General features: G+C 41.7%; 2 protein-coding genes across 10 annotated transcripts in view; one reads left to right on the top strand and one right to left on the bottom strand.

Moving 5' to 3' along the window:
• ALKBH8 (alkB homolog 8, tRNA methyltransferase) overlaps positions 1–10,194 on the bottom strand; it is a 49,087-nt gene extending 38,893 nt beyond the window's left edge. Inside the window, exons 1-6 of one of the 4 annotated variants that reach the window (XM_074932280.1) lie at positions 7,224–7,294; positions 6,539–6,585; positions 5,729–5,869; positions 2,777–3,017; positions 1,576–1,707; positions 610–705 (exon numbers count right to left, since the gene is read on the bottom strand). In XM_074932280.1, coding sequence (XP_074788381.1) covers positions 610–705; positions 1,576–1,707; positions 2,777–3,017; positions 5,729–5,860 — 601 coding nt within the window. In that variant the 5' untranslated portion in view covers positions 5,861–5,869; positions 6,539–6,585; positions 7,224–7,294. Of the gene's footprint in view, positions 1–609; positions 706–1,575; positions 1,708–2,776; positions 3,018–5,728; positions 5,870–6,376; positions 6,440–6,538; positions 6,586–7,223; positions 7,313–10,024 lie in introns of those variants that run through there. The other 3 variants (XM_074932263.1, XM_074932271.1, XM_074932255.1) reach the window with 3 other exon arrangements.
• A 9,984-nt stretch (positions 10,195–20,178) lies between these two features.
• The window catches only part of ELMOD1 (ELMO domain containing 1), a 48,400-nt gene continuing 44,821 nt past the window's right edge, over positions 20,179–23,757 (top strand). The window contains exon 1 of one of the 6 annotated variants that reach the window (XM_074916117.1): positions 20,179–20,345. The gene's annotated coding sequence lies outside the window, so the exon portion shown is untranslated. The other 5 variants (XM_074916184.1, XM_074916108.1, XM_074916135.1 and 2 more) reach the window with 5 other exon arrangements.

The following is a 23,757-nucleotide window of genomic DNA, read 5'->3' as shown; positions in this document are numbered from 1 at the left end:
TGGTTGGAAGCTACATCCAACCCAGTACACATACGTCACCTTAAACACTTTCAAGTTTAATAGGAATTTAACTCCCCTATTTTACTATTTTTAAATCTAAGACTATAAGATGACTCACTCGCTTTGCTCTGACTCACAGCTCTCAACTCCAAATAAGTTACTCAAACCTTCTCAAAATTGCTTTCAGTCCAAAGGAAATTTTATTTTGGTGTGAATCCAGCAAGCTTGAAGCGAGTCAAGATAAATACACACAAGATATATCACAACCCCCCAAACAAATATGTAATTTGTAACACATAATTATTTTATGAAACAAAAGCTAAAAAAGAAAGACAATTACAGCCCCAAAAGCCAGATCTGACTGGACCTCAATGAAGGGCTGCAAGTGATTGGAAAAAAGCTTCAAGCACTCACTGTAATTTGGAATGAATATAATTCAAAAGCACTGTTCAGTGTGTGCTTAAGATACAGTGAAAGCTCTCCTTTCATGAGAATCTCACCTCTCCCTTAATTAGAATCTCACATCCATTTCTCAGTGAGGCTTAAAGGCTTATATAACGCTTCAAACATCAGTGCAAAATACGTATGATTTAACAGGGAAGTTCTTACCTCCAGGCAAAGGCTTGTCTTTATCAACATTGTTGTTATCATAGCAGAACTCATATCCAAAATGTTTTACTCTTCTATGCTTTAAAGTCTTCTGGGCTGTGAAAACACACAAATTTGAAGTAAGATTAGACTACACAAAACAGTGTAGGTAATTTTCTGTGCTTCCCTATTCCATTTGACCCGTTAACATAAACATTATTTAATTAACAGTTAAAACAATGTATGTGACCCGTGTCCTTCATCACACGCACTTCTGCCTTATTACCTTTTGTATTTCATCAAGTATCACATTCACTGCTGTCTGAAGTCAAACTGATGGTGTTTCTATATATGCAAGAAGTAGAGAGTAACAATTTTCTTGAGCCATGTTTAATGCATCTTTATTCTTGCCCTGATCTCTGAACTTGCACTTGACTGATATCCAGTGGATACACCAGGATCCTTCACTTTCACCAGTCACCAAGTTACATGTTAGCTAAGGTCAGTATAACCTTTTGTGTTGTTCCAAGGAACAAAATTTACACAGAAACCTTGAATTCCAAGAACAATTAATTTATTGAGACATTTAACTCCACAGAGCCCAAGTGAAGGCACAAAAACATCCAGAATGTGTGTCTCACTGACTATTTAAGAGGAGACACATCTCCTCAGCTGGACATCAAATTACAAGGGTAACCTTCACAGAACAGTCTTGTGCTTGGCAAAAGACATCTAAAAAAAGACCTTAGTTGCTTTTGAATGCAGGAACATTATTCAAGCATATCCATACCAGAATACCAATACAGACCGCTTGCACCCAGGAGTTCATCACCTGCAATGTAAGACCTAATTTCTAAAATGCCAAGAACAAATACACAATGATTTCAAACCACACATTTACCAAGATATAGACTTCTTTTCAACTGAAACTGTAGGAAAAAACAGCATAAAAATATGGGAGGTCTGGTTTTCTATGGTTCTGCCCACCATTCTGAATATCTTCTTCTGCTGTCCAGTCAAGACTTTCCAACATCCTCCTTTCTTCCTCTGGAGAAATAATCTTTTCGATGATCATTAGGCCTGGAGGCAAGCTTGTAGGAGCAGCATTCTCCCAGAAAACTAAGGTGTACGGAAAAAGAGAATATTGTCACTGTTTAGAAAAAACAAAACCATGTGTACCCTATTCCATCCGACCAGTTAAAGCTATGTATGAGAATACAGTACAGCTGTAGAAATATTTACTTTAATGATACAACGAAGCCCTCATTGGGGTCTTATTTGATGAATGAATAATCCCTTTTTGGCATGACAAAACAGGATAAAGCCCAAGTTTTGCATCATACAAAACACCTAAAAATTTTACTGCATAACACCAACAAGACTCCACACTATTCAAATGCAAAACCACTTGTGATTTTCCTGTCAAAATAATGGTAAAAATAATTTCCCAATCAATTCCAGATTCTACCTGCATTTCATCTTAATATTCTAGAACTCTAGTGATTTACCAGGTGTACTCTGTCCAGAGAAGCAATCTGCAATCAAATATGGAGGAGTATAATGCTATACCTAGGTGAACACAAAATGTTGGTGATGGAGGGACATTCAGTTTGCTATCCTAACAGCTTTAAAAAAAGCTATTAACAGGCAGAATGTATAGACCAACACCAGAAATCCTTTTCACTAAACACTCTAAAAGCTCACAGAAACAGCAACACTTCTTGTATTAAATAGCTTATAGCCAGCCATTAAAAAAGCCTGGTGAGAAGCGGGGGAAAAAAAAAAAAAGCCAGAAATCATATTGTGCCTATTTTCTGCCCTGGGGTTGAGATACAGATCGCAAGACTAAGCTCACACAAGAAATCCAATGAACTGTCCAGAGATCTCTTGGGTCCCAATTTAGCTCCTTAATCACAAAACCTTCAGGTGCAGTACTGCATGGTCTGGAAACTATCTAAATGCTTTTTCCTTTTGCCTCCAAGTAAAGGAGTTCATATTAGAGTATTCCATCATGAAATATAAGGAGCAAAGATTATTTTATGTCCTGAATCTTCAATTCTGTCTTTCATCCTCTGTGTCTTCTTACAAAGACTAGTGTGCTTTTAGCTATATTTACAACCTAGGAAGTAAAAGCAAAAGGAAGCAGTATGCAGGAAGTTGGATATATAGGAGAGCAGAAAAGTTATACCTTTTTCCACAAAATTAATATATAGAACAATGTTTTGGCCAAAGTCTTCCAGTGTTACTTCTTTTCCATTAAGGGCATCAAAGGCTTTCTTAGCTTCTTCTGTTGTCCCATATTTCACAAATGAATACGGTTTATTTGGTGGCATTAAGAGTGTTTCCACCAATCCATATTCTTCTACCATCCTGAGCAGTTGGTGCCTACTCATCCCATTACCGAGACCAGCATTGGCAATAACCAGGCTCTAATTAAGGAGGAATTTGAAAAAAATGGAGAATTAGTGATTATGATTTGTTCATTTAAAACTAACACTCTATCAAGAGAGGAGCTCTATAAAGAAAGATTAAGCCCATGAGTACTCCTTTAGCTATTTCACACAAGATATTTACATTTCAATGAGCTTGGTATACGAGCCTAAGGCAACCTTTGTTTGCCCAGCACATATTCTGCAGAAAGACTTAAAACCTCTATCATAGATACCTCCTCCATTAATGCATGTAGTTACTATTACAAGAGTGCTTAAGTTTTGAACCAGCATGTGTGTGTAAAGTGTACTGCAGGCAATCAGTGACACCGGCACACAAAATTCTGGACATTTCAAAAATGGAATTTTTCCAGAGACCTGTTACCACTAACAAAAACAAACAGAAAAACTTCTGAAGACCATGATTTTTTTTTTTTCAAGAAAAATTTTCTCATCTTTGTCAAGGAGTCTCTCCAAGCATAGAAAGGCTGATATTCCCAGTTCCACCTCATGTTACGCATACACCTAGTTCACCAAAAAAGCAGCAGCCTCTAGAAACAAAGCATCTAGTACTGCTCCAGCACTCTTACCTGATAATTCTCCCTCTTGTTTTTATAAGCAAAAGGGATTTATGTCCCATCCTTAGTTAACACAGATTACTTCATACACAATGCCTAATTGCTTAATTCTACACTTCGATAGTGATTTATGTCCAAAATTATCAGGAGTAGGCAGTTTGTGAGGACTGTTGCTGGTTTGCCAAATATTAGAACAAACAACAAAATAGAACTTTTCAAAGGACTATCATTCAAGAAATATCATTTGGAAATACATAGGCATTTTCAAAATAAATTAACAAGTTCTTTTGACATTTGAATAGCTATATGCCATAACTGGGTGTTCAATCTAATCATGGTGGTTGAAGAAAGTTTAAGTCCCTTTTTAAGGCCAAATGAGGATGCAGTCTTGAAGATTTGATTGAGCTCTAGTGACTCCAAAGAGCTAGCAACAATTTACTTCAGATTGACTCTATGTAATACCTTTCCAGTAAGCTTTCAGACAATCTTTTCCTTAAAGTCTATAAATGTTCTATGACCTTTTTTGAAGGCAGCTGGTAAAGTGTTCAATTGTTTCAAATGACAGCATTTCACTTCTCTAGAAGACAGAAAATTAGATTTAAAACTGAAGAAAAGGATTATTAAAACGAAAATTTATATAGTGAGTACTGCTATGATTATGCCTATCGTGATGACTCTGGTAACACTTGTTCTTAGCACTGCATGAGGCTGTCCATTACTGATCACATTTTTCAAAGGTGACCACACTATTATTATTGTTATTTTCTCGAATGTTATTAATGGAGATGCCCATGTCAGTAGAGAAGATGCAGATTCAAACCAGTGCTTTCACTGGCTGTAGGCAATTCATCTACAAAGACCATCAGTACACAACAGCAGCATGTACAGCAACTGATCATGTTTTCCTGACAGAGCAATTTCAACATAGACTCTTGCACAAAGCCTGAAAGCATTTTCTGTATTCTTGACAGAGGTTTATCACTAGCACTACAGTTCTGTTTCATACATCACTTATTCAAATGTTCTATCATCGATGAGGGTCTTGCTGAATCTCAAGGTTACTCTTTGGGTATCTTAGATAATTTGGTATCTGGGGCAGCGTCAAAGGGAACAAGTCCCAGATTATGGACCCATTTCCAAGCAACACTAGAAAAACACAGTCCCTGCTCCAAAGAGCTTACAGTATATAACAAGATTTCTGGGTCATTTTAGCATATGTCCACATGGTGTGAAATCCAAGTGAAGACTAAGCCAAATTTTGTTATTAAAAAGTATAAAAATCTAACCGATACTTCCATATTTGAATGGGAAGAATTTGCAGGATCAAGATGAAAAAGGCTAGAGTAAATGATACTGCTCTACATTGTTTCAAGCCATTAGCATCTCCCCACAACTGACAGAGGGAAATTATAAACTCTTTCTCTAACTTGTACACTTTCTGTCTGCATGTTCCTGTCACTTTCTGCTACACCGTATCTGAGAGGTGACCCTCTGAGCTGCTGTAACTCTACTGTGACAATAAAGTGGCTTATGGTTAAAATTCACTGAGCATCATAAGAAAGCAGAATTCCCTCCTATCTTGTGCCCTTTTGTGCAAGGGAAGATAAAGTTATCCCCTTTTCAACAGCTGCAAGTCAGTCAAATCAGTTCAACTCCCACAGAACTACACAGCCTAAATCAATTTAGGTGAAGAAAACAACGTGGAAAAGATTTCTAAGACAGACATGTTTTTAACAGAGAGTTTAGACAAGACAAATTATACTTGATAGAGAAAAACAGAGGAAAGAAAGATATGAAAGAATAAAGCCAGAGTAGGAAAAGAAAAATCACAGAGAAGAAGTTTCTTGACTTCAACAAGGTAACATTACCCATGCTTCCTCTTCCTCCCCAACCCAAGGAACTACTGTTTCAGATTTCAAAAAAACTTATCCAAAGGCCATCAAAGTCTCTCCACAGACTTTAAATTGATGAAGTACAGTTCTGCTTTGAAATCAAAGAGGCATAGAAAACCCTCAGTCTCAGGAAGTGCATTTTGGAGGAGAATTGCATTTTCGACAAAGCATATGTGAGAATACATAGAAAACAGGTAAGCAGCATTTTCACTCTACCATCAAAATCAGAAATACCAGTCACCTGTGTGGCATGGGAGATGCACTCAATGCCCTCATGTCTCATCAATGTATGCTGAGCTCTGACCTGCTTCCTCAATACCTTCTTCTTCAGTTTATGGATTTTTAAATGATCTTTGCTGGTTTTAACTTCCATGTTGGTGATCTGGGAAGAAGAGTAACAACACATAGTAAGTGTCCTACTTAAAAAATTAAATACTTCAGTCTGCTCTAGAAAGATAGCCTCCCCACCTCATATGTCATCTCTAAGATCATAATAGGACTTGAGATAATTCCAGACTTTATTAATTATTTGGGGCTGACAAAATTGAGTCTTCAAAGTACGTTCTTCCTCAGTCAATAGCATGGTTTTCCCCATCTCTGGAGTTCTTAATAAAACAGAGTTTAATAACCCTCCCAAAATTAAAACTTTATAAAGATTTCCAAGATTTTAATTTTCCAGTTCTCTTCCTCTTTACTTCTTTATTCCCAGTATCACTATACCTGTTTGCAGTTTTTAACCTGCCTGCCCCTCCTGTTTTCACAAAGTAGGTTCAGTTAATGTTCTTCTCTCTACAGTCTCTCCAGAGCAGAATAAGAGAAAAAAATACATGTGGAACTGCCATGAGATTTGTATTGTATTGTTTATCTCAGCAAGTTATTCATGCCTCACCGAATGCCTGAGTTGGTGATGAACTGTTCCCATTCAACTCCTTTTTCCTAATTGCCACTTTCAAGTGAATATGACATTTGGCAAAAATTGGGTTTTTTGAGAGTAGAAAATTGTGTTCAATACTTAGACGTGCAAGAACTAGAAAAACAGGATGCTCCACACCTCATTTAGCACATCTCCTGAGGGCAAACTTCAGGCAAATCACATTCCTGTCATGAGAAGGAACAAAACACTGTGTACAGATATTAACTACTGAATTTAGTGGTAACACAGCATTTACCTACCAGTGAGTCACTTAAGGGTCACTGGCCTTCTCCAGGTTTTGTTGACAACTTTTGCCACTTCTGGTCTACTGCTATATTGGGACCATACAGTACCTTCCTACGTCCCTCTGAGCCTACTTCATTTCCCTTTCTCCCTTCCCACCCTCAAACCCAAGGGAAGAGTCCAGACCTCACATAAGACTATGACAATGCTCCCAGACACTGATGTGGATAGATTTTGCCTTTCTCTTTTTCTCTCCCTATAGCATAATCCCTTACCCATATTTTAGGGGTTTCTTCTTTCACAGAAATTCTCCTAACAGTACACTGGACAACCCAACTGCAGTTCCTTTTCCATTATTTCATTATCATTGATCTGATAACAATCTTTCCACCTCATCTCTTCACTTCAAGAAATGTTTATGTTTCTGTTTTTTTTTTTAAGAAAATAAAAAACCAAACAAAAACAATAAACAAAAACACACACACACCCACACACACACACCCCCCCCCCCCCCCGAAAAACTATGCCAATCATCTCTTATGTATTTATTTAAACGTGCCAACTGCTCCAAGTTATGTACCTTCTGGCTTGCAAGACTGCATAGCTACTTCCCCATACCTAAACTGCAGACACAATCATGATAATATGTTGATGTACCACAGGAAAACTATAAAGGAAAAAAAAAAAAAATTCACCTTAGTATTTGATGCAACTTTGTATTGAATGACTCGGCAAGTTTTTCTCTTAAACAAACGCAAATATGCTAGCAAAATTGTTGGAAAAATATTAAAGAGTTGCATAGGATCTGTAGATATGTATTCCCTGTGGCTGCTGCAGCATTACCATCATCAACACACACAACTATTAATTGCACTGAAACAGAAAAATCTTTAAAGGGAATCAGAATCACAAAAGAACCCTATGGAAATAACAGATTCTAATATTCCAAAAAGGAGCAGAATAAATGCTGCCAAGACTCAGTCTTTTGCCACTCCTTACTATTTGTTAGTTCTTCCTCCTACACTTGCTCTTCCGCTCCCAAATCCAATTTTACAGCAGTCTCAAATGAATTAAAATACTTGTCAAAGAAAATTAATTGGCAACAACAATTTCAAGAAAACCTAGCAAGTAACTGGCATAGTAGACTCCAACAATTCTATCCTGAAATGGTTTCAGATGCCTGCTGTCAAGTTGAGGGTGTATGCATGGCCATAACAGTTTGAACCTGAACCTCCTGGCCTCCTGCATTTTAAGCAAGCATTATTCAAGTCTTTACACATATCCTAACCACATAAAGATCACATTTACATCTGAGACTGACAAAAAAATTAATAAATTACTCAGCACCAAGATCCATCCTACTACCATCAGATTCTTGCCAGTTCCTAGGGTCTCTTGCTCAGAGCTAATTCAAGCGTAACCATGCTAATGTGCAATGGAGGCAAAATGTATGAGAAGGAAATCTCACAAGTGACAAAACTCTGACAGGGCACAGTTTCAGAAAAAGGAGTAGACTACCAAAATAATTATTTCATGCGACTTCAGAAACATAAAGTATAGAGGCTGAAAAGATCAAGTCCAAAAGGCTTGGACTGCCCAACTTTATTTGCCATACACAGGTGAAAGGCCAATAGGTTTACAGACCGCCCATGTACAGGTTCTTACTTTCAGGGGAGGGGGACAAGCAGTCTCAAACTACTTCACAGGAAAGTACAGGAGAGACATAGCTTTGATTTGGAGAGGTGGGGTTACAGAAAGAGAGTAAAAATATGGGATATGTTTACTCTTTGGAACTGTGCAAATCTGGTTCAGATGGAAAAGCATGGAGGCTACATGCATGACCCATACCAGTCAGACAACTGTCATGCAGCATCTGCAGAACCAACCTAGCCAGAAGAAAAGGATATCGCACTGAAAGGCTCAGGCCTCTCCCATAACATGTACACCTCTATGCACTGGAAGACTTAATCTGGTCTCAGGGGAAAGCAGCTCTGAGTCTAGTCAGGCCCTCACAAACTCCCACATGCTCCAGGCAAAAGGCAGTAAGTCATGGCCCAATATTTGGCAAACTAGCACAGAAACTGAAGTTGGAAGATTACTTTCCATTCTTTCATAATCTGTGAACCAAACAGAACAAGGTACAGATGAGGTATGACTCTGCTGCCTAAACAACGGAATTTAAGACTGGCAGAGATGCCCTACCCCACACTGCCTGGCCTTTCACCTGCTGCTCAAGAAGCTGAAGGCTTTCCCTATGTGCTGTGACATGCTTGACAGCATCAACCAGATGCCTCCAGCCACTGAAGGCATCGCAAACAGCACTACCTCCATTGCTGAAACAGCAGAACCTTCCCTTAGTCTCTGTCTGAACTGGGCCTTAAACTCTCTGGCCTTGTCTGCTGCATGATTACCCAAGGCTCAATTCTGCAGGCATATAAAACAACGTCTGCCTTGAGTTACGAGTTAAGGAATCTCACTCAACTGCACATAAGCAGAAAGCTTTATTTGGCAGCATCTCACACCCCCTTTATAAGGGCAACATGACTACAGAAGAAAAAGCATGCAGCAGTGGATTATTCAGTACTATTACCACATCCGCTCACAAGTATTTTAAAAAGTAGCTCTTGAAAATACATTGAAACAATATCCCCTTGCAATGCTAGCTCGGGTCACACAAGTGGCCGGAAGTTATTACAAGGATTCATGTAAAGCTTTAACATGTAGGGGGAACATAATTTGCAGAAGCCACTTCTGAAAAATTAAAGTGTACCGTTACTGGAGTGGAGCTAAACGGCAACCGTCAGCAGAGGGAGCACCACGCTCAGTTATGAAGTTTGTCAGTTTATTATTCAGTTTTGGCTTGCTTTTGTGTCGCAAACACTAAACATAAATGTATACAAACACTGTATACACAGACATCAAAACCTGTGGAAAAAACGAAATTCAGGCGTCCTGACAGGGTGATTTAAGAGATGCAGCACTGACCAAACATCCCTGCGGCTATCTCCACTCATCTCTGCCAGTGACAGCCAGTACTGAAACCCCTTAAATTCACGGGCGATGGGCACTCCCTGAAAATAACAACAACAACAGGAATGTGCGCATGCTGTTCTGCTCCGAGTAAACACGGGAGAGGCTGTAAAAGCTGGGAGGCGGGCGCAGGGGTTGACTCGGCCATGTTCCCCCTCACACCACCGCGCCCTGGCAGGGCACGGGCCGGGCCCAGGCCGCCGCGGACGGGGGGGAAGGGAGGGAAGCCCGCGGTAAGGGCCGCCCGCGCTCCCGCAGACCCCAGGGTGTCACGCCCGGCGCCCTCCCGCCAGCCGGGAGCCGGGCGGGGCGGGCGCGGCAGCCCCGGGCCCGGCCGGCGCGGCACGTTACCTGGGTGGAGGCGGCCATGTTGGAGCGGGCTGCCCGCCCGCCACCGCCGCTCCGTCATGGCGGCGCCCCGCCCCCGGCGCTCCCCGGGCAGGGGGGCTCCCGGTGCCGGGCGGGCGGCAAGTCCCCTGAGGATTTTCACCGAGACAAAAATCACCGTTATCATACGGTGAAGGAAGTCAAAACTCTCCGACACCAAGAGTGCTCTGCGCCAAGTTTTCCTGAGGACGAGGGCGGGAGTTTCCCGGGGCGGGCGGCTGCTCGGAGGCGGGGCGTCCGCCCGTGCCCGGGTGGGTGCGGGGCCTGCACTCGCCCGTGTAGCGAGGGGAAGGGCGTAAAAGCGGCCCTCGTCAGCCTCCTGCCTTGGACACACACTGTAACTGTTCCATCTCCTTCTTTCTGCTCGCTCTGTGCGGCCCAGCTTCAGCTGCCCGCAGGCCCTCCCCTTGCCACTTTTCTCTGTAAGTAGCTCCTTGTTATCCTCCTGCCCATCACTAGTGTCTTCCTCTTGAGTCTGCAACTGAAGAAAAGCAGTGTTTGAACCCCACCTGCAGTGGGGCACCATCCCTTGGCTGCTTTCACTGAGAGCAATTTGGGGTAGAGTCTTTTCCGGCGCAGGGGATCCAAAAAAAGCCGATAGCAGCCATATCTACACAGTGGATTGAAGACAGCTTTCCCCAGGCTGAGGCGCTCCCCCAAAGAGACCCTCACCTAGGCGGGCCACCGTCACAGCCACTATGCCTTTGGCACACCCCACACAAGGGATAGAAGAAGACAAAACCATGCCAATACAGCCAAGGCCACGGGAAGACCAAGCCTCCGGTTGTACATATGTATTTCCTCACATCAATCTTCAGCTTGCTAGCAACCCCACTAAGGCTGCTTAGTAAACCCACACTATTGATTAATCTGCACCTCACTGAAAGAAAGCATCATCATGGCTTGCTAGCTACCTGTGCAAGAAAATGATCCCTTAAATCAGAGAGAGAGTATGTAGGTCTTAGCATCTCTTCATTTTAATCTGCCATCATAGACTGAGCTTCATACTATGCCCCCTAGATCAACACAGCCCTTTCCCTCTTCATCCAAAGTATTAAAGTTCAGCATTACCTACTTTTTCTGTCTTTACCTGACAAATAATCTACTTTTCTCTATAGCTTATTACCTAAAACATGTCTTTCTTTTCTATTTAAATACCAAGCTGATTTTTTTTCCTCCCTCAACCTCCTGTGGGTGTTTAACCTTTCTCAAGTTCTATTAGGTGTTGGATTCCCAGGTGGATGGTATGTAAGGTGACTGATGAGCTTGTAAACCTGTAGTCAGAAGCCAGCTCCTCAGCTTTGTTCCAGATCCACACACTGGTAGAGTCTACCCATACTGTTAGTAGGGCTGTGCTTACCCAATTTCACAGTTTTCTTAAGAAAAAAAAAAAAAAAAAAAAAAAAAAAGTTTCTGTCATAAAATCTTGGCTCTGGGTCTATTTTTTTTATTATTGATAACCAATAAACATATCATCTAAAGCAGAATATCATGTTCTCATTTACTCATGGGTGAGTAATAAAAGGCTGATGACTTTTCTCATGAGTAAATTACAATACTCACTATACTGTCAGCTATTTTACATTTGCCACATTCCAGGGAGAGTCAAGGCATTTGTCCTCTCCTTCTAATTCCCCATCCACTTCATATGTAGTAAGTAAACATTTCTGTTTCCCTCAACAGACTAGAAGTTACTGGTCCATACATGAAAAGGCAATCTTACTGTCTCTTATACCAATGGAAGCCAAGCCATGCTTTAGCGTAATGTGATGACACTGGATTTCCATCACTTTCAAACCCAATTAAAAGAAAATCTCAGGAAGATAGTAGGATTTGCTGGATCAAATCTCTTGATTTAAGAAGCTGCAGTTTAAGAATCATGACAAATAGGGTATGTTTCAGGATAGCAGTTTGTTACAGAAATAAGAAACCTCTTAGCACAAAATCCAACTCAAAATCACCCACTAACAGTACTGTAGAGGAGTACCATAGTAAATGATGAAACAAACACAAGATTCATTGTTTTAGGATGGCATTCATGTAATTTTGACAAGTATCTGTTGACCTAAATTTGAAACGTGCTGCTGCTGCTTGCGATAGTAAAATTCTCCATAACAAACCTCTGCAATGCCAAAGGCTTTTACTTTTCAGGAAGATAGCAAGGCTTGTTCTGTGCTGCAAGTCATTTTGATTCTGCATTTGTGCTGTTCAATGCTAAATTTCATATTTCTTTCTAAAAAATAAAAACAGCCAAAAAACAATTTTAAGAATTTTTTAGCAATTGCATAAGACCAAAAAGACATGTGAGAATTCTAGGCCCTGATAAAATCAATATGAGTTTTGCCAGTATTACAATGAAGGCAGGTTTTATCCTTTTTTGCAAAAACTAGCAAACAAAAATCTTTTATTTACAAGAGACTTAAAAAGTGCAGTAATATCAGTATGCTTTCTGATTTCTGAGCTTTAAGCTACACTTTCTTCATGCCTCCAAGCTTTTTTCCACAAACATAAGACTTTAGAGTACATTTTTTTTCCCTTTCTTTAATAAAAGCTGAAATTTTCCTGAAATGTTAGACTCAGGGTACTGAAACTTTAAGAAATACACTGGTTTTGTGGCACAAATGCACAATTGTTGGTATGTTCACTTCCATCATTACGAGGTACCATCCTCTTGTGAAGCAAATTTCTTAGGCACAACAACACAACTTTTTCTGAGTAGGCAGATTTCAGCTGGGACAGCTACAGATCTTGTTATCCAGAGAACCAAACTGATCAGTGGATGTTTAGGATGGGGCAGAGGTTAGCTAAATTGAGCACCTCTGCTCTGCCATGAGATTGCATTAATGAAATTTAAGCCTGAATCATCAGAGGTAGGGTGGAACAGCTTTAACTTTTGTTGTCAGACACACTGCAGAGATGTGACCACATTGCTGGGTCACCATTAATATCTCACTAGAACTAGGAACACAATTCTGTAGGCTTCAATAAACAGAAAATCTTTTATTCCTTCCTGGAGAGTCCTCAGAAAATTCCTGTGAACTCCTAGGCAGAAGGCAGCAATTACTGTAATTATGATGTGCATGCTGCAAGTCTGAAGACTTTTCATTATAGATACCACCAGTCCAAAACTCCAGCTCTTGAGAGGATCATGCAACACGTGCATGCAGATGTCAACAGAGAATTTCCTCATTTGATTAAGGAAGAATCTAAGAGACGTAAGTTCCCTAGGCACAATTACTAGAAAGCATAATGTCCATGAAGATCTACTAAAAGTTCCCAGTGCAGCTCCTGATATGCTATCTCCTGCCAGCTTTTTCTGCTCACATAAAATGTCTCAGTGAATGGTCCCCAGCCTTTGAAGTCCCACATGCATCCAGTAAGCAAATCATACCTTGCAGACAATTCTTTTGCTCTCAGTTTTCATTTTCTAAATTTTCTCTGGCCATGACTAATCTTGGAGACTTAGGGCTTTAAATCTTTCTAACGCTGTGCCTTCTCTGCTGCAAGAATACTACTGACATTTCCACTCTATAGAACAGGCAGCCTTGTGCAGTTTGGAGCAATGGGCCACTGTCACGTTCTCTTCAGGCACTATGGACCTTTATCATCGCAGTTTTGTTTGAAAATACTAAAAACTGACAATACTACATGATAGGTCAATGGACCATCTACCAGAGGCTTGGAGATTATTAAACCCATAAATCACTGCTGGAAAAACTCCAAAAAAATTCCTGAATTCTCTGTTGACTTTCTGCTGTACAGGAACTACTGCTTTCACTGCCCAGGTGACTTTCTCTGCAATTCAGGCAAAGTTTAGGGAAGATCTTCTTGTACCAGCCTAGTACACTTTCCAGGGTGTCAGAAAAGCAATATCAAGTACTGAAAGAACCATAAAAAACACAGGGATCCTCCCTGATATCTACACTAGGCAGGCAGTCTGCTTTCCTGCATATCATTGGAAACCATTGTTTCATGCAGTTATGACTTCAAGGCATAAATGTATCATAAGGACAACCAGGGAATATCATGCAGTGAATTTGTCTACTTCATCAGTCAATACATTTTTAAGGATATAGTGCTTGCAGTCCAGAAAGAATCTGCAAAGTTAATTTTTAAAGACATAGTATTGTTTACATACAGTGAACAAAATATTGCATTTCCATCATAAGTTAGATCCTTGGTGCCTTCAGTGAGACTGGAGAGAATATTGCAGTGTATTCCTTAGACTGGGACTCTATCCCTTTAGCCCATTTCAGGCATCATCTCAGGAGGTTTCATTAGCTGTTGCTCATGCAATAGATTCACCTCTTTGGAAGAAAAATAGCTGTGCGACCATACGTTAAAATTTTCTACGTGAAAACACAGTTTGTTTCTTGGGTCACCCCACCTCCTGCTCTTGTAATCCGTTTTTTATTAATTTCTCTGAATCTGTACACGTAACCAAAACATCTGAAAAATAGAAGTTGTAAGTTTTTCAGCTGAATAGGCCAAAAAAAAAGATGCAACCAAAGTTAGTGGAAATTTTTTTGCAAACACCACTTCTCTGTGACTCAGTTTGCCAATCTGTATGACATTTACATAAATGTTTACCCAACTCACCAAGGGTTGTGAATCTTCATGAATCATTGTTTGTGTAACACTTTGTAATCCTTGAATGAAACATAGCATATGCATTCAGAGTATGGATCTGATTAATGGCAGAGGATAAATGAAAAGAATAGATAAAAAATTATCATATCACTTTTTTTTTTCCCTTGTTCAAAACTGGTTCCAGTCAAATTCTCTGTTACAAATGTAAATCTTTCTTTTTCACACAGACATCATATGGTTGGTACACATCTTAGTGAAGAAGACTAGGACCCAGTCTGAAGTTAATCAACATATTCAAGTTTGTTCACTTTTATTAAGACAAAAAAGCAAGTGTTGTTAGTATATAGTATTTGAAATTCATGCCTACATCACTTTATTTTACTCTTTTGGTATAGAAATATCAAACAGAATTATTTAAATTAAAACATCATAACATTAAATGCTCTTAATTCATATGTAGACAAAGTCCTTTCTGGCAAAATTCTTTGCTTCAAGAGATGGGTAAACGAGCATATACTGGGCTGCTTCACTTAGCTTCATCTCTCTAAAGGCTATATGAGCAAGCCTGACACACTTCATCTCTCATGTTAACATCTTCTCCATGCTTTTGCTATTGTCTCCTGCGTTAAACTTTATGGCATCTTCAGTCAAAGGAATACAAGTGAAATGAAGTCTGGCACTGTAAATGAGCAAAATAACTAGGAGAGAGGTCTAAGAAATTATCATAATGCTTGTGTTCAGACTTTTCAGTTGCTATAATATCAGTGCACGAGAGCCGTGTAATACACCATTGCAGGACAATTCTGTGTTTGACACTTGTCCTGAGCTAGGCACAAAGAATTGCCAGCTCCTCAATATTTCAAAGTAGAATATTGACACAGATTTGAAGTATCACAATGATTATGAAATCATACTTGAAATAGATACTCAGGCATAGCAAGAAAATAGTTTTTAATTTGGGGAACCAGATTGCTTAAGCAAGCAAAATTATACGAGTTAGAGATTAGAAATATACTTTTTCACCCCACCCTTCTCTTCACCACAGCAGGATGGTTTACTCATTTCTATAGTGTTCAGCAGCTCAATTGTAGGGATGCATTTGGCGTAAGTCCCCATACACCTATCAATTACACAGGACACTGTCCTAGGAATGAAATCAGCACCTATTTGAATGTGCATGGAGACCAAACAGAGGAATCCATGACTGAATCACATAATTCAGGATCACGCTCACTACCTGAGCACTGCTTGGAATGGGAGAAATTAGCTACAGACCCCAGATCCCACCCAGTAAATCCCAGCATGGATATATTTGATTATATAGAGTTAAAACAAATGGCTCCTACATATGTTGTATAGTATCAAACGTAAAACAAGGATGCTAACTCCTGCTAGCACATGAGTATCCTCAGATGAAAGGCTCCAAAAGGGCAATAATTCTTACATATAAGCAAACCTACAGATGTTTGGTACTCTGTTTCTAGATTCTCATGGATCCCCAAGAGGGCCTGTTTCTGAATCTTTTATATCCTTTATTTGTTAGAACTATAAAGCTCCAGGCAGATATATAAAAGTCTCTGGCTATGCTGACATAGGAGTAAGAACTGTTTTGGGAGCACCTGTCCAGCTGCATAGGTAGTACACAGCTAAAAATTGATTTACTATAGACACTTTTCACTACAGAGCTTGCTATAATTAGTATACCTCTCACATGATTCCTGCTCCCACTGGCAACCTCCAAGACTCCAGATTCCTCCCCTGCAATGATCCTTACGGAAGTTTTTTTTCAGCAAGTAACTTACGCTCTAAATGCACAGAATTATAGAATGCTTTGGGTTGGAAGGGACCTTAAAGATCATCTAGTTCCAACCCCCTGCCATGGGCAGGGACACCTTCCACTAGCCCAGGTTGCTCAAAGCCCCGTCCAACCTGGCCTTGAACACTGCCAGGGAGGGGGCAGCCACAGCTTCTCTGGGCAACCTGTGCCAGTGTCTCACCACCCTCACAGGAAAGGATTTCTTCCTTTTACCTAATTTAAACCTACCCTCTTTCAGTTTAAAGCCATTACCCCTTGTCCCATCACTTCATACCCTTGTAAAATGTCCCTCTCCATCTTTCCTGTACCCCCATTTAAATACTGGAAGACTGCTCTAAGGTCTGCTCAGAGCCTTCTCTTCTCCAGGCTGAACAACCCCAACTTTCTCAGCCTGTCCTCATAAGGGAGGTGCTCCATGTGTGCAGAACAGTGACAAGATGTGTTCAAACAAATGTTGTCCTCCCACCCGCACCTTTACCCAAGCATCCCATTCACCTGGACCACATAACACCTCCCAGAAGACATAGCTGGATATATCTTGATGACATCCTACATCTAAGGTAATCTGAGCTTGATTCTTCTGTGAACAAAAGCTGTAGTTACTATCAGATTTACTAATTACAGCATTCTTTTGTCATCTGCTTGCTACTGGCTTTGGAAACGGTCCATTTCACCACATACCAGTGTTTGGTCATTTCTCACAGAGGTCTAACACCGACATCCCGTACAGTTTCATATAAACCTATGGGTTTCCAAATAACAAGAGGTGAGATGCCTTTCCCTACGGAGTGAGGGCAAATAGCTGTTTAAAGTGAAATCAGACTTCACATGTTCTAGTAGGCAAGAGTACTACCTTCTGGGTATAGACTTTTTAATGCAATGCTTTTCCCCACGAGCAAAAAAAGTTTGATCAGTTCAGTCAAAGTAATAAAGAAACACAGCAGCTGGTCTTGCAGTACTTAATCCACTATTGTTCCTTTGGTATCACAAGTATTATACTTAGCAGTATGCTTCTGTTACAGCAGTTTTCTTTCAAATGCACAGCACTGTCACCAGTTGCCTAATGTATTATGGTCTCTTAAATCACGCTTGGGCTAATAGAGCCAGAAGATCAAACGGTAAGAAATAAAAATTAAAAACTTTTAGCTGATCCACAGATCTCAGAAAAACTGCTAGCAGATTAAAACCAAGGGTGTGGTTTGTCACACCCTGATAATGCCCAGCTGACAAAAGTGTCCCTAATGCTCAGGGCAGGTGAGGAAGATTGAAAGCAGTTTGAGAAGGTTTTAATTTATGCTAAAACTAGCCTGTCTCATTCTGAGTAAAACCGATTGATAATCTGGACTATAGGTTTTGAAAACTGAGGTAAGAAATCTCTTTGTGTAGAGGGGGTTGGTTTTATTCCTTCCTTATCTTTCCTTACTACAACTTTTAAGGCTATTCTAGGAATATGAGGGTTGTTAGGAAAAATATATTCTTTCTCTTGCCTATTTTAAATAAAAGAACATAAGTATAGCTAAAGTATTTCTGCTACCATCTGTCTTGTCACAAAATGAAAAATGTTATTTGTTAAAAAGAAAACTAATACCATAAAAGTATTAACTAAAATGTAACTCCTTACAGTGCATTTAATAATGCTTGGGTGGTATATCTTCTGGCAAAAGTGCTGGATGATGTCAAAACACATTAGGATCTTCACAAGGGCATAGTATGTGTACTCTCTATCAATTTTGTCTTTATCAGTAAATTGTGTAACAATAACAGCCTCTATCCAAAACAATAAGGGGCTCGAGTTTTTGATTTTTCACTAATAACTGAGCTAGGTATGTTGCTATCTGGGGTTTTTTGTTGCTTCTGTCACCTTCTTTCTAATGCTAAATTAATCATGCAGGTGACCTTGCTGTTTTTTATTATGCACAGCAGGCTGTATGAGCTATTGCTGGAAAAGCGTGACATTGCTCAACTAGTGGGGTCCTGTATCTATTTTTCCTAATATGTTTTCTGCTGACACTTCTAAGTACAGGCTGTATTTCTGCTGTCATGCACAGTTTCTTTCATTTTCCATAAATTAAAAATAATTATGCTATTAAAAGGAAAGTACAGCATAGTAAAATGTAAACTGCTTATAATCAAGAGTTGGGGGCTTTTTATTCCAGGCCTTTGTTATCTTTAAAATGCTGTTTTGCCTTAACTTTCTATGAGAACAATGATGTTGAGCAGAGGAGGCATAGTAATCCAGGTAACTTCCATCACAAGATACTGAGTGAATGGGTACATCAAACTGCAAATTGATAACAAGGGCCTCATGAAAATCCAGTCAAGTCTGAAATGGCACTGTGGACTGCCGTATGGCTACATACTAGTACGTGATTCCAGAGAATGGGCAGGAGGCCATCGGGAAACTTCAAACCCATTGGTCTGCTCCCCTGAATTTGCCATAACAGTAAAGAACTAGAGTCAATGAGCCTTTCCAGTTTACTTTTTTAACTTCTCCACATTTGTGGACAAAAGTATGGCATCTGGGAAGGTAAGGCTACTTCCGTAACGTGGATCTGGCTTTTCATGCTCATGATGTATCTTGCAAAATTAAGAATGGTCTCATAAAGCTCTGTTCCCAAACTTATTTCAGGAAGCATTTGGGAAGAACTTATTTGGGAGGCTCCTGAAGCCTCTGTGAAGTTCCGCAGTACTGTGTTTACTCTGTTCAGAGATGTAGTAACCTGTGGTGGCTCCTCCAGCCTAGTGCTAGAGCAGTTCCTGGCAGGCTCAGGAACAGAGACCAAGGATCTGTGTGTTGGCAGTTGAAATCATTGAGATATAGTAACTGGAAACACTGCCATAATGCAGGAGACAGGAGAAAGAACTATTTTTCTAGTTGCATCGATGGATCGAATTAGGCTTGAAAGCTTACTTCAGTGTGCAAAACATGACACAAATAAGAGATGAGGTAGTAGAGCTGCAGTCTGATACTCATCGTTTAGTGGGTTCCTTTGAGCATTGGACCTTGGTTGCTGACAGACAGCACAGCCATAGTAGAGGCTGCTGAGACCCGTCCCTGCCGCTCCATCAGCTCTGCAGGTCGCAGCATCTGCCAGCCAGGTGCATCAGGGATGCTGATGTCCAGGAGTGGAAGAGGCACTGCATAGCTCAAGCTAGGAGGAGGATTAACTAGCAGTCCGCTTGGCCTTGAGCACAAGACATGAACAGCATTTCCTAGTCATTAAATGTTTAACTCAGTGAATCTACTGCTTGAATGTGACAGTTGATTATGGGATCAAAAGGACTGGAAAAGGAGATTGAGAAGAAATTAAACCATGTCCCTTTAACAGGCATGCAGAAAGCTATTTTCAGTTTAGGCATAGAAAACACTTTGAAAAATAGGTTAATTAGCCTTTTCAAAGGACATCTGAAATCCCAAGACAACTGGAGAACGGGGAGGATGCCAGCGTGGCCTGACAGCCTGCTTGCAGCTTCAGAGGAACATCTGGACAGATGTCTGCAGCAGTAAGGATGCACAGAAACACAGACTGTTTGGCTACTGGCAGTAGTTAAAGCACTGGACAACTTTAAATGATTCTGTGGATGCTTCAGACAGCGGTCGTTCTTCTCTTGGAGGGGAGAGCCCTAGAAATAGATGGGCGTGCCTGTGATCCTGATTAGCCGATTTTACACTTGAAGATTAAAAGCCTTCGGGATATACTGCTGGGGAAGAAAGGCCGCCGATCTCCTTGACAGGCGGGTGGGATGGGATATGGAGGCAGGAGAGTCGCTGGATACCACCCTAGCTAGCCGGGACCATCACACCTCGGAGCTGTTCCCCGCTCCCCTCTAGGCTCTGCCCTGTACCCCTGTGGCTGGGCTCCCGTCGAGCGCACCCAGGTACCGCCTTTCCTCGGCACGCGTGGGGAGGACGGGAGGGAAGCTCTGGGAAATTCACCTTCATTTCGGGACAGGAGAAGGGCAAAAAGGCGAGGAGAGGGGTATCCTTGCACCGGCGGGCCGGCGGTCCCCGGCCCCTTCCCCTCCCCGCGGGGCGGGCTCGGTCCCCGCCGCAGCCTCCCCCCGCGCCCGCCGGTAGGCGGCACCGCCACCCGCCTTCCTCCGCCTCCTCCTCACCTTCGCCGGGTGACCCAGATCACGGTGGCGGTGGCAGCCCCGGACCCGCCCGCCGAGGAAGGACGGCCCGGGACGGCGGCTGCGCTGCGCCGCGGGGATGTAGCGGCGCGGAGCGGTGAGTGCGCGGTGGCGGGGAGAGGAGAGGCGAGGAGAGGCGGGGGGGCCCTGCCGGCGGCTCCGCGGGTCTCCTAGCGACGGGAGGCGGCTCCGGGCATCGCATCGCAGCCCCCCGCGCTGCCCGCCCCCCCCACCGCACCGGCGGTGGTAGCGAAGTTTTACCCCTTTGAATGCGGGACTCTCCCTGGGAAGACCTTGCGGCGTAAGGAAATTGAGGGGGACGCTGGGTGGTTTGCGCATTTCGGGGGGAGGGCGTGTTCATTTTTCACAATTTTTCAATTTTATTCTTTTATAATTCCCCCCCCCCTCCCCCCCCCATCCTGTGTAATTCGCGAAGGGGCGGCCGGAGGAGGCTGGCGCTGGGCGGCCGCCAGGCGCAGGGCTCTGCGGCTCCGCAGTGGGCTCCGCGCCCTGCCCCGGCCTCACTTGCCCCGCCGCCGCGGCGCGCAGCTGCCCTCAGGCATGTGGACCTTGGTTACACCGACGTGTGGACATGATACTGATGAGATTTGTTTTTTTTTTTTTTTCGTGACACTCTTCTTCCCTGCCTCCCCTTCATCCCTCCGCATGGTCATTGTGTATTGAAGTTACACTTGCTCCCGAGTTAACTCCAGGGTTGATGTCTGTAGTCTTTTATGTTTCTCTTTGTCCTCACCGTTTCAGCTTCTCTTTCCATTTCCATGAAGATGGCTAAAAGAGTTGCTAAACTGTATGTCAGAATGGGGACGGGGGGTGGGGGGGGGTGGTGTGTGAGACAACACCTTTGTCCCAATTCAGTCAACTCAACATTCAGATCACAACAAGCTGTTTTTTCTTTTTTTTTTTTTTTTTTTTTTGTGACAAAGACGTTTGAAACAAAGGAGCCATTTTAGAAACTGAAAGAAATTAATTTTGTATCTTGCATGCTTTAGTAAATCCAGGTTTTCATTCTTCTCTCTTCTGTTCCGCCCCCGCTATCCTAATTTATCCTAAAATGAAGCAGAATAGAAGAAATGGCATCTCTTAAATCCTGCATCATCCCTAGGCACTACAGCAAGCTTACTGGTTGCCTTCTCTTTCAAACATTTCGTTATGCATTTTTAAAGAACATTATTTTGTACTGGTAGATCCGTGAATAGTTGAAGCAGTTGAGTGTGCTTGTGATAAGAACATCTCGTCGCCCTAAGACAAGAACAGCAAAAGACTCGTAGTGTGCAGTAATTTGGTAGGTGTCACATACTTAATGTCTGTTTAGCAAAGAGGCAGTACAGAGGAGACTTACTGACTCTTAAGAGAACCTGCTTTTCTTCGACTTTCTTAGAAAAATGTGGACCACTGTATTTCCAAACTGAACAGGTGGAGTTACATCTAGAAATATCATTTGACTTGATCAAGTCTCATAACTTGCATATCATTTTAAGCAGCATTTTAACTAAAACTAATGCTAAACCACATTGCTGTAACAATTGACTTATCACCAAGCCTAATAGATGCTCGGAGACAGGAAGCCTATGATTTTCAGGAGTGAAATCATGTGACAGCATCTGGTGCTGTATGTATCACTCTAGACAGAAAACCAGCAGAAAATATTTCCAGGAAAGCACTAAACAATGGAAAAATAATGTAACAGAATACATTTGTTAACTTTCCTGCAGGTTCACTGATACACAGTAAAACATATTCTGCTAGTGTGAAACGTGATAGGGCAAAGCATAGAACCAAAGTATCTACGAATCCTTTGCCTGCTCAGCTCTTGAGACAGGGCTTTATTAGCTGTGGGACAGCATCCCATTATCTGTGCTGACACTTGTGAACCCAAGAATTGCCTCTGATCAAACATCTTTCTGTCACTCTTGCTTGTGAATAACTGTCCCTTGAGCTAAGCTATACTTAAGTGGGGAAACTTCAGGGCCACATTGCATTAGGAGGTTATTTTGTTATCGGTAATTTCCCCTGCACAGTCTTCCTGGTGCTTGCAGTGATGGAAGCAGAGAAAATTCTGTTGCAAAAATGCTACTGTGTGTAGGGCTCCAGACTGCTGCTAGTATTTAAATCATCTTGTATTTTAAAGGTGTTCAGAGAACTTGTACTTGCAGTTAAGTTGTGATCAGCTGTAACCAATGCTAACAAAAATTTTGTTTAGTTGTACAGACAGGGCATAAATGCTATACAGAGCCAGGCAAGCTTTATTTTTCCCAAGGGGTCATTTGAAGTGTTAGCAGAAAATTGTGGACAGAGCAAGCTTGGGCTGCCTGGAGATGAAATCTTCTTGAATTTAATGCCCTCTGGCTCATGAGACTCTATTTTATTTTTTTAAATTAACATCTTTTTCATTGGAAAGCTTGTTTTATTTAACATTCCTTTGAAATCTTTTGCTTGGTGATGTAGGCCAAAAGAGCTGTTAACCTCCTTGAATCCAGGCTTTGGGTGGGAGGCAAGAAGAGTAAACTCCAGGGTAGGGTTTGCTGGAATGCTGGGAAGGAATCAAGGTGGGGAGATTCCAATTGGGAAAGAAGGATAAAGTAAAGAAAAATAAAATGAAAAATGAGACTGATGTAGAGAGATGCGGAGAACAGTTGTGGTAGTGCAGGACTGAGGCTATGGTTTGGGCTTAGCATCCTCAGCATCCATGTAACATGATATGAGTTCAGTCAAGTAACTGAGCCTGAGTGAGAAGCTGTGCTGCACCGCAGGATTTGTCAAGCCTGAGCCCAAGGTGGAAACTCTGCTTGTTCCTGTCAGGTGGTGGAAAAAGTAGTCTGACAGCAGAGGCTGTGGGAACAGCTTCCTCAGTTGCATTTTGGACTGTGGGAGCACTCCTTTTCAAGGCAAAACAAGCATTTTAGTGGTAAACTGACCTGTTTGACTTACCCATAATTTGTTTCAAGCCAATGTTTACACCAGCGATTTGGCTTGCATCCAGCTTGAGTATCTGACACATCCTCTGGAACCTTCTCCAGTTGCTTCGTGCTGTCTCCTGTATCGTAGCAGTCTCACTACAAGAGACCTGAGCTCTCCCAATGAAGCTAAACCAGGAGTCCTGCTCTGGGAGCCCTCCCAGTTGATTACTGAGTCTTGC

This window comes from Athene noctua, chromosome 1, assembly GCF_965140245.1.
Source record: "Athene noctua chromosome 1, bAthNoc1.hap1.1, whole genome shotgun sequence".
NCBI lineage: Eukaryota > Metazoa > Chordata > Aves > Strigiformes > Strigidae > Athene > Athene noctua.
Note: the sequence above shows the minus strand (reverse complement) of the source record. Positions and strands in the feature narration are given on the sequence as shown.